Source organism: Heptranchias perlo, chromosome 6 (assembly GCF_035084215.1).
Source record: "Heptranchias perlo isolate sHepPer1 chromosome 6, sHepPer1.hap1, whole genome shotgun sequence".
NCBI lineage: Eukaryota > Metazoa > Chordata > Chondrichthyes > Hexanchiformes > Hexanchidae > Heptranchias > Heptranchias perlo.
Genome location: NC_090330.1, coordinates 64520232 through 64538635, shown reverse-complemented (window position 1 = coordinate 64538635; position 18404 = coordinate 64520232). Strand labels below are relative to the sequence as shown.

The window sequence follows — 18404 nt, the reverse complement described above, 5'->3', positions numbered from 1 at the left end:
AACGCTTACCCGAAGATCGGTGGCTGAATGTCCTTGACTGCTAAAGTGTTCCCCGACTGGGAGGGAACCCTCCTGTCTGGCGATTGTTGCGCGGTGTCCGTTCATCCGTTGTCGCAGTGTCTGCATGGTCTCGCCAATGTACCATCCTTTCCTGCAACGTATGAGGTAGACAACGTTGGCCGAGTCACAGGAGTATGAACCATGTACCTGGTGGGTGGTGTCCTCTCGTGTGATGGTGGTATCCGTGTCGATGATCTGGCATGTCTTGCAGAGGCTGCCGTGGCAGGGTTGTGTGGTGTCGTGGACGCTGTTCTCCTGAAAACTGGGTAACTTGCTGCGAACGATGGTCTGTTTGAGGTTGGGTGGCTGTTTGAAGGCGAGTAGTGGAGGCGTGGGGATGGCACCCATGAGGACGGCCTCAACCGGGATCTTGGGTTCATGTCACGCTACTCGTAACCCCACCAGCAAAAAAGGGGAAAAAATTATGTTTTTTAATATTCTCTCTCTCTCTCGGCCATTTTGGGTTTCTTTCTGCCTGTCTGTGTAATTGACACAATGTATATCCAGTGTACTGGGACGTGCTGTTCTCCGTGACTGGCCTGTTTGAATAACAACGACACCTTTTGATTGGTGTGATGCTGTCCCAGCCTAGTATAAGATATGCGATTTGAGAACCTTTTCACTTATTCATCTGACGAAGGGTATAATCTCCGAAAGCTTGTGATTTTAAAATAAATTTGTTGGACTATAACCTGGTGTTGTAAGATTCCTTACATTTGTCCACCCCAGTCCATCACCGGCATCTTCACATCGTGACTTATTCAGTTATTATTGAATAAATTCTGCTGGCAATGAAAGCCTAAAGTGTTGTGTCATGATACTGCTACTTGAAGTCACAAAAAGGATTCTGTGAAGCTATGAGATAGAACCTGAAGATGAACAAATCTGAAGAAGGGGTTTTGTTCAATATCCTGAACACATGATCAAACTTATAAAGATATCGTGCAAATGTGAACAGTCTTGAGGATGAAAGGAACAAGTGCACATTTCCGCGAGTAGTCAGAAACACAAGCCAGAAGTACATCTCGAGTAAAAAGGGTGAAAAGACTCTAAAACATAATGATGTTTAACTTAAGGCCCTAATTACAAAGTAAATAAAATTCTGCAGTATTACACGTTTTACAAGCTAACATGGTGAAAGGCCTTCAATAAGCTGCCGCATAGTGGACTCATAGCTAAGGTCAGAGCATGGAGTCAGGGAACAAGTAGCAGAATGGATTGCAAGCTGGCTACAAAACAGAAAACAGGGAGTAGGGGTTAGGGCAGGTATAGTTAATACCGAGGAGGACTGCGACAAAATACATCAATAAACTTGCAGAATGGGCACGTAATTGGCAAATGAATTTCAATGTAGCTAAGTGTGAGGTATTACATTTTGGTAGGAAGAATAAGGGGACCACATACTGCTTGGATAATAAGAGTCTCAATACAGTAGAGGAGCAGAGGGATCTGGGGGTAAAGATACACAAATCACTAAAAGTAGCAACGCAGGTTAATAAGGCCATAAAAAAAGCAAACCAAGCACTAGGGCACATTCTAGAGGAATAGAATTGAAAAGCAGAGAAGTTATATTAAACTTGTATCGAACCTTGGTTAGACCACACTTGGAGGATTGTGAACAGTTCTGGTCTCCATATTATAAAAAGGAGAACCAGTGGATGTCGTACATTTGGATTTTCAAAAGGCATTAAATAAGGTGCCACATAAAAGGTTGTTACGCAGGATAAGGGCTCATGGGGTTGGGGGTAATATAGCACGGACAGAGGATTGGCTAACGGACAGAAAACAGAAAGTAGGGATAAACAAGTCATTGTAAGGTTGGCAGGCTTTAACTAGTGCCGCAAGGATCAGTGCTTGGGCCTCAGCTATTTACAATCTATATTGATGACTTAGATGAAGGGACCAAGTGTAATGTATCCAAGTTTGCTGACGATACAAAGCTACATGGGAAAGTAAATTGTGAGGAGGACACAGAGTTTGCAAAGGGATATGGACAGGTTCAGTGGGTGGGCAAGAAGGTGGCAGATGGAGTATAATGTGGAGAAATGTGAGGTTATTCACTTTGGTAGGAAGAATAGAAAAACAGAATATTGATTAAATGGTGAGAAACTAGTAAATGTTGGCTCAGAGAGATTTGGGTGTCCTCGTACTAGAAACACAAAAAGTTAACACGCAGGTACAGCAAGCAATTAGGACGGCAAATGGCATGTTAGCCTGTATTGCAAGGGGATTGGTTGATAAGAGTAAGGAAGTCTTACTACAATTGCACAGGGCTTTGGTGAGAGCTCACCTGAAGTACCGTGTACAGTTTTGGTCTCCTTATCTAAGTAAGGATATACTTGCCTCAGAGACGGTGCAACTAAGGTTCACTGGAGCGATTCCTGGGATGAGAGGGTTGTCCTACGGGGAGAGATTGAGTAGAATTGGCCTATAATCTCTGGAGTTTAGAAGAATGAGAGGTGATCTTTTTGCAACATATAAGATTCTGAGAGGGCTTAACAGGGTAGATGCTGAGAGGTTGTTTCCCCTGGCTGGAGAGTCTAGAACGAGGAGCCATAGTCTCAAGGTAAGGGGTCAGCCATTTAAGACTGAAATGAAGAGGAATTTCTTCACTCAGAGGGTTGTGAAACTTTGAAATTCTCTACCCTGGAGGGCTGTGGATGTTGAGTCATAGAGTATATTCAAGGCTGAGATGCTAAGATTTTTGGACTCGAGGGGAATCAAGGGATGTGGGGATTGGGCAGGCAAGTGGAGTTGAGGTCGAAGATCAGCACTCGGCGCCATAAATATAAGTCACTAACAAATCCAAAAGGGAATTCAGTAGAAACCTCTTTACCCAGTGAGTGGTTGGAATGTGGAACTTGCAACCACAAGTAGTTGAGACAACTTGCATAGATGCATTTAAGGGGTGGCTGGATAAGTACATGAGGGAGAAAGGAATAGAAGCATCTGCTGATGGGGTTCGATGAAGTAGGGAGGAAGTAGGGAGGGAGAAGGCTCGTGTGGAGCATAAATACGGGCATGGACATGTTGGGCTGAATGGTCTGTTTGTGTAATTCTATGCAATGATGCAAAGTTTATACATGAAATTGGATATTCGTGAATTATTTCACTAGCCCCAATTTCTCACCTACCAAGCAAAGCAAATATTCACCAAAGAACAGAGACTGGTTATACAGTTGCCCACTCTTTGAAATCGAGCAGTAACAAAAGGAGACTGACAGATATTGCACTCAATTAATTAAAACTGACTTCTTGCACTGCCACTGATAGACCTGACAATTGAATTACATTACACAGGCAGCAAGGAGGCTGCTTAGGTATCCGCCTCAAATCTTTAATTTATGTGCACAACAAAGCAAAGCTGAGCGTCTGGTGAACAGGACACTCCTGTTGGGATAAGTACTCTCAGTTCCTGGAGGTGGCTCTTATAGTAGCTAAACATATCTTAGGTGTCTGCTCAACCGATGAAAACTTTATGACAAAATGCTTATGACAAATCGAGGTAACAGGCAAATCAAATCCCACTGAAGTCACAACTACATGCAAGACAGGGGTATGTGCATTACATATACACATGCAGCCACGCAGAAGCAAACCCCTTTCAGCTAGCAGCAAAAGAAACCTCTCCTATTTTGCTCATCTTAACCTAGTTGAAAACGTATGTAAAGAATAGTGAAGTTCTTAAGATTTGAAACTAGACTGATCTTAAATCCAGCATAATCTCCCATGCTAAACTTCCGCTAAACGTAGGAATGTCAGTACGGCTGCTTCAGTGTGCCAGTAACTCGGGTCGTTCAAGATCCAGAATGACCAGCACTTAAATCACTTGTGGGCAGGAATTTCAAGGCCAAAACAAAGACTTGCAAGGGCTTTAATTAATCATTTAATGAATATCCCTTGCATCGATAAAAAAATAACAGGACAAATTGTTTCCAATAACAAGGTCACTATGTCCATGTAAATGACGACAAAAGTCAATTTCATTCTTGTTATTCTTCAAAATGCCATTTCAGATACAAAGTTACCTTAATATTGAAGCTTCCCTGAAAGAGGACAGCAAAACAGATAAACAAGATATCTAGGTTTCTGCGAATGAATGAGTTGAGTTAGTACACTTCTTGCACAGAAGTTTAAGTCGCCAAGTTTGCTCAACGTGTGAAAATTGTAAACCAAAATCATGCATCTTGAGGATTCAAATCCAGTTTTGGACATTAGCTTTTTCCATGGATACGAAATGTTGATAAACTGTCAAAGTAATTTAAAAAAAACAGGAAAGGAAAATTATGTTCACACAAATTTTAAGTTAATATATCTATATTCCACTCGGTCAGTCCACAGCATACAATGTAGAATTTGCACAGGGCTTGTGGGAAAATGCACTGGATTTTTGCTGACGAGATTACATGTCTACCAGAAGTAAAACATGCTTAGAATAAAGGCAGTTTCCACACTTCCTGAAGTGCTGTTAGATGACAGGGAATGGGGTTCCAGTCTGCATTGCTTGATTGTGCACAGGGCTAAGCTTAGCCCTGCGCACAAATCGGAACTAATGTACGATTCCTGTGCTCAGGTCTGTCTCCGAGACAATGGTTTGGATACCCAAGAGCATGAGGGCTTGTGTTTTGTTAACCTCCAGAAACAGGCCTCAGATTAAATCATACTAGTGTGACTGAGGAAGGAGGCCCTACATCACACATTCCAAATTATATGCATCACATTGTTATTTTAAAAACATGTTGGTTATGGGGAGGGGACAGAGAGCTGAATGTTTTGCTACAATAAGGAAATACACCTTATTGCTCATAGAGATAGCTGCACTTCCCATATGGATTCTAAAGCCAGTCATGGCCCTTATTGGCTCCCAGAGTACTTTCCAAAATGGCTGGATGCAACAGCACAACTGGAACACATGCAGCAGAGTGCAAGTCTGACCCCAATCCCTCCTGCACACATCTGGTCAGTGAGAAGTTGAATTTATATGCTGGGCAGCATGTGTAGTGAATGATCCTAAGTTGGCTCTCTCACGTTCTGCTGCAAATAGTTGTTGTCTGCTCAGCTCCACTTTGGTTCTGGTTCAGAAAATGGTTCATGTCGCAACAGAATTATTTGAGTTTATAATTTTAACTGAAATACACATAATCCTGTTCACAATGGTACTGGAATTTTCTAATTTCTAGAATTGGAAGACATAAGAAGCACAATCAAGTCTCGGTCATAACTTCATTCATATTTCTTTTCTGCATTTGTTTTCTTGCGCATTCCTGAACTCAGAATCCAGTGCTCCTAAATCTTTTACTTTCTCATTTATTGATCCCAGAAGAAACAGCTTAGTCCTGACAAACAGTCTCATGAATTTGTTAAAGGCAAATCATGTTTCACCAATTTGATTGAGTTTTTTGATGAGGTAACAGAGGGTTGATGAGGGCAATGCGGTTGATGTGTGTATGGACTTTCAAAAGGCATCTGATAAAGTACCACATAATAGGCTTGTCTGCAAAATTGAAGCCCTTGGATACGAAATTAGCTCAGTAACAAGAAACAGAGAGTAGTGATGAACGGTTGTTTTTTGGACTGGAGGAAGGTATACACAGTTCTCCAGGTGTCGGTACTAGGACCACTGCTTTTCTTTAATATATATACATAAATATATATATTGATGACTTGGACTTGCCTGTACACAGCACAATTTCAAAATGTGCAGATGATGCAAAACTTGGAAATGTAGTGAACAGTGAAGAGGATTGTAATAGATTTCAAGAGGACATAGATAGGCTGGTGGAATGGGCGGACACACAGCAGATGGAATTTAATGCAGACAAGTGCTAAGTGATACATTTTGGCAGGAAAAATTAGGAGAGGCAATATAAACTAAAGGGTACAATTCTAAAGGAGGTGCAGGAACAGAGAGACCTGGGGGTACATGTACACAAATCTTTGAATGTGGCAGGGCAGGTTGAGAAAGCAATTTTAAAAAAAATACGGGAAAAGCAAGGAAGTCTTGATGAACCTTTATAAAACACTGGCTCGGCCACAACTGGAGTATTGTGTCCATTTCTGGGCACCACACTTTAGGAGGGTGCAGAGAAGATTTATTAGAATGGTTCCAGGGATGAGGGACTTCAGTTATGTGGATCGACTGGAAAGGCTGGGGTTGTTCTTTTTAGAGCATAGATGGTTGAGAGGAGATTTGATAAAAGTGTTCAAAATCATTAAGGGTCTAGATAAAGTAAATAAAGAAAAACTGTTCCCATTGGCAGAAGGGCTGAGAACCAGAGGGCACAGATTTACAGTGATTAGCAAAAGAACCAAAGGCGACATGAGGAAACCTTTTTTTAAAAACAAAGCAAGTAGTTATGATCTGGAATGCACTGCCTGAAAGGGTGGTGGAAGCAGATTTAATCATGCCTTTCAAAAAGGAACTAGATAAATACTGAAGGGAAAAAAATTTGCAGGGCTCAGGGGAAAGAGCAAGGGAATGGCACTAATTGGATTTCTCTTCCAAAGAGCCGGCACGGGCTCAACGAGTCAAATGGCCTCCTTCTGTGCTGCAACCATTCTATGAATCAACACGACAACTACCCACGAACAACAAATGCAGAGAAATACAGTCCAATTATGTGAAGTCCCCTCCTTCATGCCAAACACAATTCAATATATTTTTACATTAATGAACCACCACCAAATTGACAAAACTGACAGAGCAGAAGTGAACCAATTCATAACATTTACACGAAACTGTAGCAGATGATATTCATAATGTAAAGCAAATATTTTAATTTTTCTTACACAGTTCATAGTCTGATCCATTACGTTTTCAGGTATCAGAGGGCCACCTGTCTATATTTCTATCAGTCTTGAGAGAATATGACAGATTTTCAACTTTGTTCCTGCCTCGTCCTGTGAAACGCAGCCACAATCTTAATTCACTCAACGGGCTGGATTTTGCTGTGAAAATAACAGCGAGCCTAACAGCGCTCACGGTTCTTTCAATGGAAATGGTCACGCAACTTCCAGCGACCGCACATACACAGTTAAACACAGAAATCTGGGAGTTGCTCAACCAGATGCCCTGCTCCTCCGTAAGCTTTGCGAGAACGACATCTCAGCGGCTGACTCACCGTTCAAATGAATAGAACAGCGTGAAGTTCCTGCACTGACCTGATGGATACGAACTAACTTCACCAAAAAAAGGTACATCAAGTCATTTAAGTCTAAGCATCCTTTTAACAGTGTAGTAAATCTTAATGTCTACCAAACAACCTCTCCAGCACTGAAAATTAACTTTTACAAGTGTGGAGTCTCTCATTCCTTCAGATTTTAATTGTGGTTGGACACTTTTTTTAAAAATCTCTCAATTTTTTTTTTTACTTTTTCGTTGTCTCTTATCTATGTCTCCTAATTCAATATTTCTTACCCCCTCTTCATTTTGTTTTCTAACACTGAATTCACTATTCTAACTTACACTTCCTGGTTCTGACTCATGACTGCTCATCAGATGCTTCAATCTGATTGGTTAAGGAGACATAGTTGCTTGCCCCATTCACACAGATCGCAACTGTCCTATGAAGGGCACCGTTTTGGATTCAGCGCCCCATGAGAGGAACTTGCCATGAAAAAAAAAGTTTGTGGACAAGTGCAAGTCTAACGAGTGGCGAGCAGCGTTCACTTGCCGCTTAGAAGAAAATCCGGGCCAACGTGTTTAATTTACTGCACCTGCCACTGCACCAGAATAGATTCAAATTAGTGAGCAGCTGGCATTAGTCAATGATGCAACTGAACTAAAATTTGATGAATTAATGACTAAATATCCAAATCTTAAAATGTTCAAATATTGCATCAAAGACTTATGAAAATATCATAGCTATGGGCACAAACAAGAAGCAGATGAAACGCTAAGATTAGGAATGTCTTCCAAGTGTACTGTTCAACCGAGGATATTATAATATGATTTTCCCAGCGGCACAATATACAGGAAACCCCGAACTGCATCACTGCACAGATAATTGATATTAGTGAGACATGTACACATTAATTTCTTTTTTTATTGTAGTGGTAGGCAGTAGATCAACATGCCACGGTGATGAGACTTCCATTTGAAAGTTATCTATTCTTCAGCTCTCCTAAATCAGCCAATCTGGACAACCCAAAGAGTAGGAAAAAAAACATAAGCACTCTGGGATGACCTGAGGACGTGAAAGATGGTCACAAATGCATGTTCTTCCATTCTTAATAAAAGCAAAAATGGAAAATTAACCAATACTACTCATCCACCCCCAAAGTGCTTAATGATAATGGGGAAAAGGGAGCAAGGGGTGAGTCTCATGGGCAAGGTAAGCCGAAGACATGAGGGGAGATGGAGGAGAAACTAGAGAAAGATGAGGGTTCAGGGTTAGGGCAGGGAGGAGCCTAACAAGAGGTTTGGCATCATGGACAAGGAGTAGGGGTTGGCAGGGGTGGGGAGGGGAACAGCAGAGGCAGCTGGACAGATGGTCTCAACTTTAGTCATATTAATCCACAAGCTCCTTGTGCTCGATATTGGTGAGTGGGGAGAGTGCAAGTTAGAGGAGACAGTTGGTAATGGAGAAAAGGGGTTATCTTTGCTCTCCAGGATGATCCTAGAATAGTGGGCAATTTGGGCAGAGGAGAGTGTGGCTCGATAGTACTTGACATGGTCCAGCCAGATCTCGTGATATATGGCTAAACCAGTTATGCACCAGATACGTTCAAGCCTGCACTCCTTGGATTTGAGGGAGCAAAGATGGAAGTTACACCAGTGGGAACAATCAGAATGGGAGAGTATAAAGGGTTTACTGGGGAGAAGGGTATCAAATGCAGGAGAGGGCATGGTTAAGCAGATCGACAGCTACATAAATATCACGGCGAATGGAGGACCAAAGGCCAGATAAGTTAGGAATTTGAAAGTGCAGTTGTACATGACTAGGGGAACAGTTTTTCACGGGTTGGACATGGAAGCAGGCAAGATTGGAAGAAGGTAGGGGGATGTGGATGGTGAAAGATACAAGTGGTTGGCGATGGCCTTGTCTGTGATCAGGGACCGTTGGAGTAGAGAGGTCACATGGGATGGCAAGGTCAATGGGGTGGCTGTGAATATGGGAAGCAAGTTTATATGGAGGGAGGGGTTTCGAGAGTACAGTGAAATCATAGGGAAGGCAAGCAAGGTGAATTGAGATGGAGATTAAAGTCACTGAGAATGAAAAGTCAATTCGTGCAAAGACTGAGGGAGGATAGCTCAGTGAGAAACTCAGGGTGGGGGGGGGGGGCAATTAGAGAATGAGGATTTTAACAGAGGAAATCACATAGTATATGTTTGTTTGAATAAGGCTCATTCCTCCCTCAAGCCTTTCAGAAGAAAAACAGACCATATGGTCCTCAATATTTAAATCGATTTGAGCTGGGACATGGACTCTTAACAGCAGCTTGTTTTTAAAAATATCTCTTTTGAAGAGTTAAAAGAACCCAAACAAGCCAAACCAAGACAAAAATGCTTCATTTTTGCAACAACTTCGTCTAACACCGACTTTCAACTTGACATCGGTCAATTGAGATTACCTGATCAACTTTGCAGCTGATGGAAACAAGAGCCACATTTTCCCATTTTAAAAATGAAGAACTGCTGGCAGGTCGAATCCTACGAATTCCCCACAATCGAAGCACTAAATCCTGCTATCCACCCCACCCAAAGCTGAATACAAGAGCTATAATAGTAAATTTTACCAAGTACAGAATATCCAGGTAATTACGTATCCTGTTGGATCATAAACCCAGTAAAAATAAGAATATAAATTTGCATTTTACCTGGTTGATGCAAAACTACGGCCTAACGGATAACTGGCAGTGTGTGACAATAAAGATTCCATGACAGTACTCTGCCAATTTTTGTTTGAGGGTATTATATATACCTAACAGATTGACTGTGGCATTGCTCACAGCAAGTCAGACCATATGCTATTTTATGCTATGTAGTTTATTCCATCTCAAACCAAGGAAACAGGAAAGCAATAGGGAAAGTGCTCCAGTTTGCACGCAGAGTGCGTGGCAGCATTGGGAGGGGGGCCTACAGGTTGGTAGTGTCTGGGAACATCGAGTGTCAACATCAGGATATATGGATTCATGGGAAGGGTGAAGGTTTGGAAGAACCAGGAGCTGGGTTGCAGGATAATGGATTCCAGGGAGGGGCAGTCCTGGTGTTTGGGAGCACCGAAAAGAGGAAACGAGGTTCTGATACAAGTGGGGACAAGAGAGTGGTGGCAGGGCAATGACGGATGCGCACACGCACAAACAAGCCCCCGCCTTATTCGATTAAGCGAGACTATCTACCTAGTAGGGTCTTCTTCATTCATTTGGAGAAATAAGGTCATAGGGTGGGGAGGGGGAAATGGACTGTGAAGATGATTAGTGGAGGCAATAATTCTTTGAGATTTTTTTGACATCGGGAAGTCTATGACATTACTTTTACCCACCCACCCTTTGCATACAATGCATTATCCTCAACGATACTTCTGATCAAAGGAGAAGTGAAAGCACTTGTTACTCAAACTAAATATAAGCTCGTATCAAATTAGCTGCATACATAATTTATCGTTCTGGAAAAAAAAACTTTGCTGTTAATAGATAGGTGGGAGGTAAACGGAAGATGAGTGTGCATACTTTTAGCGAGAGGCATTTAAAACAAATGCAATTCAAAGCAGAAGATATGGTAAAAGAGCATCTTGATAAGCTGCTTACCCATCCTTTGACTTCTCACTTCTAAATGGCTATAATGGGCCAGATGTTGCTGTGGCAGGGCATCTAATGGTGTGTGCCGTTACTTAGACTTGCCCTGGCACGTTTAGGTTTTTACAATTTTTGAGCAAGTTGCTGAAAGTGTGAGCTGATAACGTTGCAGCAAGGAAAACAGGGCAAACAACTGTGGATCTCCTGAACAAATCAGATTGAGGGATTGTGAAATTAATAGCACAAGGACTGAGAAGGAAGTGTAAATTAGAGTGGGTGAATTCAATGTCAAATCAGGTACAGAAAGATTAGATTATGAGAGGGAAAAACACACATTAAATTTAAAATGTTACATTTTTAAAATCTCAATTAAAACCTGGAGGAATGAGACTCCATACTTGTACGAGTTAATTTTCAGTGCCAGAGGTTGATTGGCAGTAATTAACACTTATCACATCGTTAAAAGGGTACTGAGAATGGAATGGACAAGACTTAACTTTCTGTGGTGAGTTTAGTGCGTATCGACCGTGCAAATACAGCAATTTCACAGCATTCAATGCATATCAATGGTGAAGCAGACAGCGAGATGCCAGTTTCACGAAGCTAACAGCAGAGCGGCGCAACTCTGACCATTAGCCTCACCAATATTTTGACAGCAAAATCTGGGCCAATATAAAGTACCACTATCCATTCAACAAGCCTCCATTCAAAAACTGCTGGCCCGTGAGCACTATTCCTGAACAGTTCAGTGTTCCAAATTGGACTGTGAGAAATTGATTGATGTATAAACCACATTTGGGATTAAAATAGTCGAAACTACACTTCACATCCGAAGGATTAGGTTGTCAGGATGTCCCAAAGCACTTTACACCCAATTAAGTACCTTTGAAGTGCAGTCACCTTCAGTTGCACCCCGTTGCCATGCCACCAATTATTGGGGGAGAAAAATACTATTCCAGGTTTTAATAAGTCCAGTTCTTCTCAACTGTATTCCATATTGGTTTCATCTAATCACGAGCTTTGAATTAAAATATTCACTTAAATTCATGGCGTTATCACATCCTTATTGTTTCAACATAACCAAACAGCCTGCAACAAACACTTAGCAGATCTCTAAAGGGGAAAAGCAACTGTACAAGGAAATAGTATGGCTAATAAGTATTAGCTTCTAACTATGTCCCAGGTATTCTAGGAATGTTAGACTGGGAACTAAGCTACCAGTTTTTGGTTGGTCATCCGTTCTTTTTGACTAAAGCAGAAGGAATACTGCCCAATGTAACAATTTATTGAAAATATTTAGAATACCCACGTTTTCCCAAATCACAGAGGAAAGCAAGGGAGGCGGAGTGGCGATGTGGGAGATTAACTTCATTCAGAATACAAGACCATGCCAATGGTAGGTAAATAGACATTTTTTTCCAATCACAAACTCCACCGAGAACAGGATATAATCACACAAAAAATCAACACAACAAAGGAATTGTTGAGTTCATCTCAGTAGGGGATCAGGAATCAAACGCTTTTTTTTGCGACCAATATCAATATAACACACTCAGATCAGGTATGGCATGGCCAGATGCACAGCAAAGTTGTCTCTAATCTCCCCCAAAACTCATCCAAATGCCAATGTCAGAAGGCCATCCCCGACTACAATGACGTCAAATTTTTTCACTTCCTACATTAGCCATCTTTAAGGCTTCTTCGATCATATCCACAGTTCAGTAATAATTTTTGCTCATTTATGTGCAGCTTTGTATTCTCACTCCACACCCTCAAAAGAACCAGCATAAAATGGCACAAACTGATTATGTATAAAATCAACATAGCACCAGAGAAAAAAGGCTTTCATTCCATTTATCCATGCTGGACTCACACCCAGCTCCCAAAGGTGTCTGAACCTTATCTGCCACCCACTCCATTTGTTCAGTGACTTCAACTTTACACCAATTTAGGATTGCCGTAACAAAAACATGGCATCCTTTCCAGAGTACCATAAACTTTAATGCTTCAAATAGTAAGAACTGCTCCCAATAGAAGTCATAGAAATGAAACCTAGTTAATTCTTAACATCAGCTAACCAAGCGGCCATAATGCTGGTAGAAATAGCTTCGAATTTATCTCAGGGAAAATCCATTCTACAAAGCGTTTAGCAAGACAAAGTTATGGTGAACATTGGGACAGGAGCAGGCTATTCAGCCCCTCGAGCATGTTCTGCCATTCAATTAGATCACAGCGCTTAACTCCATTTACTCGCCTTGGTTCTGTAACTCTTAATAACCTTGCCTAACAAAAATCTCTCAATCTCAGTTTTGAAATTTTCAATTGACCTAGCCTCAACAGCTTTTTTTTTTTAAAAGGAGGTGGGGGGAAAGAGTGTTCCAGATTTCCACTACCTTTTGTGTGATGAAGTGCTTTCTGACATCACCCCTGAATAGGCTAGCTTTAATTTTAGTGTTATGCCCCCTTGTTTTAGACTCTCCTGCTAAAGCAAATACTTTCTCTCTCTCTACGTAATCAAATCCTTTAATCATCTTAAACGCCTCAATTACATCACCCCTTAATCTATATAGAAGGGAATACAATACTAGTCTATGAAACCTGTCTTCATAATTTAACCCTTTTAGCCCCGGTATCATTCTGGTGAACGTGCGCTATACCTCCTTCAAGGCCAATATATCCTTTCTGAGGTGCGGTCCCCTGAACTGAATGCACGACTTCAGATGGGGACTAACAGCTGCAACATAACTTCCACCCCTTTGTATTCCAGCCTTCGAGATAATGGCCAACATGCAATTAGCCTTTGAAATTATTTTTTGTACCTGTCCATTAGCTTTTCGTGATTTCTGTACTGAGACCCCTAAATCTCTCTGCTCATCCACAGTTCCTAGCTTCTCGACATTTAGAAAATACTCTCATCTATCTTTCTTATGTCCAAAGTGGATGATGTCGCACTTTCCCACATCGAACTCCGTCCGCCACAGCTTTGCCCACTCGCTAGATTTGGAATTGTGCCTTTGGATTGGAGAATTGCCAATGTCACTCCATTATTTAAGACATGAGGGAGGGAGGGAGAATCAAGGAAACTACAAGACCTGTCAGTTTAGCATCAGTTGTGGGGAACTGACTGGAATCAATCATTCGAGACAGAGTGACTGAGCAGTGGAACAATTATCAGCTAATCAATGAGAGTCAGCATGGATTTATGAAGGGTGTCATGCCTGACTAATCGAGTTGAATTTTTTGAGGTCACTAACATGGTGGACAAGGAAGTGTCTATGGATGTTGTCGATATGGACATCCAGAAGGCATTTGGTAAAGTTCAGCACAAAAGCTTATTACCAAAAATGAGAGTGCACAGAATTGGAAGTAGCCTTGTGACACGCGTTATTAATTGGTTGGGAGGTAGCAGACAAACAGTAGGGATAAAGGGAATGTATTGATTGGCGCAATGTGACAAGTAGCATTCCACTGGAATCTGTACTGTCACCTTAGCTTTTCACCATATATATCAATGACTTCGATCAAAAAGAGTTGTCGGTCCAAGTGTGCAGATGACACTAAATTGGGAAACAAGGGAAATTGTGTAGATGGGAGCAGGAAGTTACAAAGGGACAGAGACAAATTAAGCAAGTAAGCAAATATGTGGCAGGTGGACTTCAACGTAGGGCAATGTGAGGTAATCTACACAAAGACAAACTGGAATATTTTCATTAATGGCAAGAAACTGAAAACTGTGGAGGAGCAAAGAAAGTTGGGTGTCCAGGTACACAAATCACTAAAAGCTAGTGCACAGGTAAAAGAGTAATCAAAAAGGCTAATGGAATATTGGCCTTTATCTCAAGGGCATTGGAATACAAAGTGGAGGAAGTTATGCTTCAGTTTTACAAAGCCTAGGCCAGACCCTATCTGGAGTACTGCTTTTCAGTTATTCACACTGCACCTCAGGAAGGATATATTGACCTTGGAGGGGCACAGCGCAGACTCACCAGAACGACACCAGGGCTTAAAGGGTTGCATAAACTTTGGTTGTCGTCCCTTGCTTTCAGAAGGTTATGGGGTGATCTAATTGAGGTGTTTAAAATGAAAAAGTGATAGAGTAGATACAAGAGATGATATTTCCTCTGGTGGGGAAATTCAAAACACAGGGGCACAATCTTACAATTAAAGCTAAACCATTCAGGAGTAAGATCAGGAAGCACTTTTCTACATAAAGGGTGCTGAAAAATGTGGGATTGTCTGCCCCAAATGACTGTGGATGCTGGGTTAATTGACATTTTCAAGACTGAGAGTGACAGATTTTTTTTTATGAGGTAAGGGATATGGATCAAAGGCGGGTAAATGGAGTTGAGGTACAGATCAGCCATGATCTAATAAAATGGTGGAACAGGCCTGGGGACGAAAATGGCCTTCTTCTGTTCCGAAATTGCTTTGAAAAACTAGAGGATTATTGTTCTGTGGTGCTGGAGTCCCACAGCAGAATCTGTCAAGCTTCCCAAGAAAATGTGACTTTTATCAAATGGAAGTTGCAGAAGCTAACCTTCATATCACATTACTTCCCCTTAAATTATTAATTCTTTTTCAGAGTTTACCACATATGGCAGGATAACGATGCTATTTGGAAATCATGGCATTTTACAAAAGATGTCCTGCTACTGTTGTTTCAACAGAGCATTAGATACACCAGGAATGCTGATCTGTGACATTATATTAGACACAAAAATGTAAACATAAGTAAACTTCTCAATTTATTTTTATAATTTTGGCTGCCAGGAACGAAACAGTAAGGTGACCCAAGATGGAAAACAGAATTACACATTTTAATTTTTATGTCCCTTTTCATGTTTTCTATAACCAACACAATTTGTGAAGAACAACAAATATTGCATTTCTTTTCCATGTTTTAAATATCTAAAAACAAATTTTCCGATTACACTAAAAGAACAATTTATTGCAGAACAATGCATTATGAAGGAAGAAAATAAATTTTGCCAATATACAATGCAATTATAATCAAATTGCTAAGTACGTACAGTTGTTAACACACAGATCAGAAAATCTACCCAAGTCATAGAACACATACCAGAAGTTGGCAAATGATTGGTCGGTAACAGCCAATAGAACATTTTTATTGGCTTCTAAGACGTGTGCAACTTCAGAGGTGAAGAAGCTCATTATATGTAAACCTGATTTCAGGGAATAGGTAACTTAGTGACAGCAAGAAGGGGAAGGTCTCAACGGTTAAAACTACAACCATGGCAACCTCCAAGCAACACTTGTACAATCAATTCACTGACATTCATGTTAAAAAAAAAGGAAAAAAATTGCAGATGCCGGAAATTGGAAACAAAGACAGAAAATGCTGGAAACACACTACAGGTCAGTCAGCATCTGGGGAAAGAACAGTCACAATAGAGTGAAGGGTCATTTAGGGTCCACACTTGAAATCCACAGATGCTCACTAACCTGCATAGGGTTGCAGCATGTCCTGTTTTTGTTTCACTGACATTCATGCTAAACTACTTTTTTTTGGAAAAATAATTCACGGCATCTTCAAAGCATTGTTGCATATCCATTATAATAATTACTGAATTTAAAAGACAAGCAGAAATTACTTTCATGAAAAACCTTGCATGCAATTGTAAAACTATCAAATATTTACTAACTTGGGTTCGAAGAAAAATAAACACAAAACCATACTGTGTGAGCAACAGCCCACTAGGCAAAAAACTTACCATCATCTTTTCGAAGAGTACAATAACTTCCTTTTCTGGCAGTTGCTTTGAGGAATATTCGTATTCTGATGAAATGGCAGACCAGTCACGACTGGAAAGTTGTGCATGTTTAAGATGTGGAAGAGGAGGCCTACCACGTCTGCTCCCTGGAATTCGGATACTAGCAAATCTGTCCAGCTGCAAAAAGTAAAAAAATTCAAGTGAAGTAGTTACAATTAGCTTAGTTTGTACAATCTAGTATTTAAAATCCAAACTTCTGATAAAAGATACACAAATAGTCAATGAATTTTAAAAAAGATAATTGTTGCTAATATCTCTTCTGCCTTAATTTAAGTAATCAACACTTGGAAACATTACAATACCAACATTTGTCACGCTACTGATGTAAATGCTACACATCATCCAGGGAAACAACAAACATAATTCGTGCCCTGTGAGCAATGAAGACCTCAAACGCCCTCAGTGCTACGTCAAGTTATGTGGGTCTCATGTGAATTTTTGCAATTCAATTATAAAATATTCACAGTTGCCAAACCCTGATACCACCCCTAATTTTCTGACTGAGAACTTTTAATTTATTCCCAGATCTGTGCAAATGTCAGCCCAAAGGTTGCAGGTGCACAGAATGATTATTCACTCTCAATGTTCCCTTTCTTTGAGTATATTCCTAAATGCCATTTGGTTCCCATTCACATGGTCCAGCTGAAGCAAGGAACTTATCGAGTGACTCACTGCGTGAGAAAACCCACATCATATCATTCCTTAGCACACGGCAAGGGAATGTTAAGTCACGAGAGCAAGTTTTTTTTGTTACTAACCATTTTTTATTGCTACTAACCATTTTTTATTTCACAAAAGTAGAAACAAAGAAACAACATACTGCATCAAAGCATAATGGAATGTTACCCAAACATTTGGGAACAGGAAGAAACTGGTGAGATTATATCCAGCTATAATAATTTTGGTTTTGTTTTGATGTACATTTTAGTATTCTAAGTTTATGGAGAATGTTGCTTTCATAAAATTTACTTAACTGTTCAGGCCACTTAATGCAGCAGCTTATCATAGAATCATATAAAGTTACAGCACGGAAGGAGGCCATTCGGCCCATCGAGTCCGCGCCGGCTCTACACATGAGCAATCCCGCTTGTCCCACTGCCCCGCCCTATCCCCGTAGCCCTGCACATTCTTTTGTTTCAAGTACTTATCCCCATGATTGAATCTGCCTCCACCACTCCCTCAGGCAGTGCATTTCAGATCCGAATCACTTGCTGTGTCAAAAAGTTTTTCCTCATATCACCTTTGGCTCTTCTGCCAATCACCTTAAACCTATGTCCTCTGGCTCTTGACCCTTCCGCCAATGGGAACAGTTTCTCTCCATCCACTCTGTCAACACCCTTCATGATTATGAACACCTCTATCAAATCTCCTCTCAACATTCTCTGTTGCAAGGAGAACAATCCCAGCTTCTCCAGTCTATCCACGTAATTTAAGTCCCTCATCTCTGGAATCATTCCAGTAAATCTCCTCTGCAACCTCTCGAAGGCCTTCATATCGTTCCTGAAATGTGGTGCCCAGAACTGGACACAATATTCCATTGTGGCCGTACCAGCGTTTTATAAAAGGTTCATCATGACTTCCATACTTGTGCACTCTATGCCTCTATTTATAAAGCCTAGCAGCCTGTATGCTTTTTTTAAAGCCGCTTTCTCAACCTGCCCTGCCACCGTCAACGATTTATGCACATATACCTCCAGATCCCTATGATCCTCCACCCTTTTTAGATTTGTGCCCTCCAGTTCATATTGCCTCTCCTCATTTTTCCGACCGAAATGCATCACCTCGCATTTTTCTGCGTTAAACTTCAGCTGCCAC

At 41.0% G+C, this 18404-nt stretch overlaps 1 protein-coding gene across 1 annotated transcript in view; it reads right to left on the bottom strand.

Moving 5' to 3' along the window:
- Nucleotides 1-18404, bottom strand: part of LOC137323053 (protein diaphanous homolog 3-like) — a 796634-nt gene that overhangs the window by 696860 nt on the left and 81370 nt on the right. The window contains exon 3 of the mRNA XM_067986438.1: nucleotides 16530-16706. Within this exon, the coding sequence (XP_067842539.1) occupies nucleotides 16530-16706 (177 nt within the window). The remainder of the gene's footprint in view (nucleotides 1-16529; nucleotides 16707-18404) is intronic.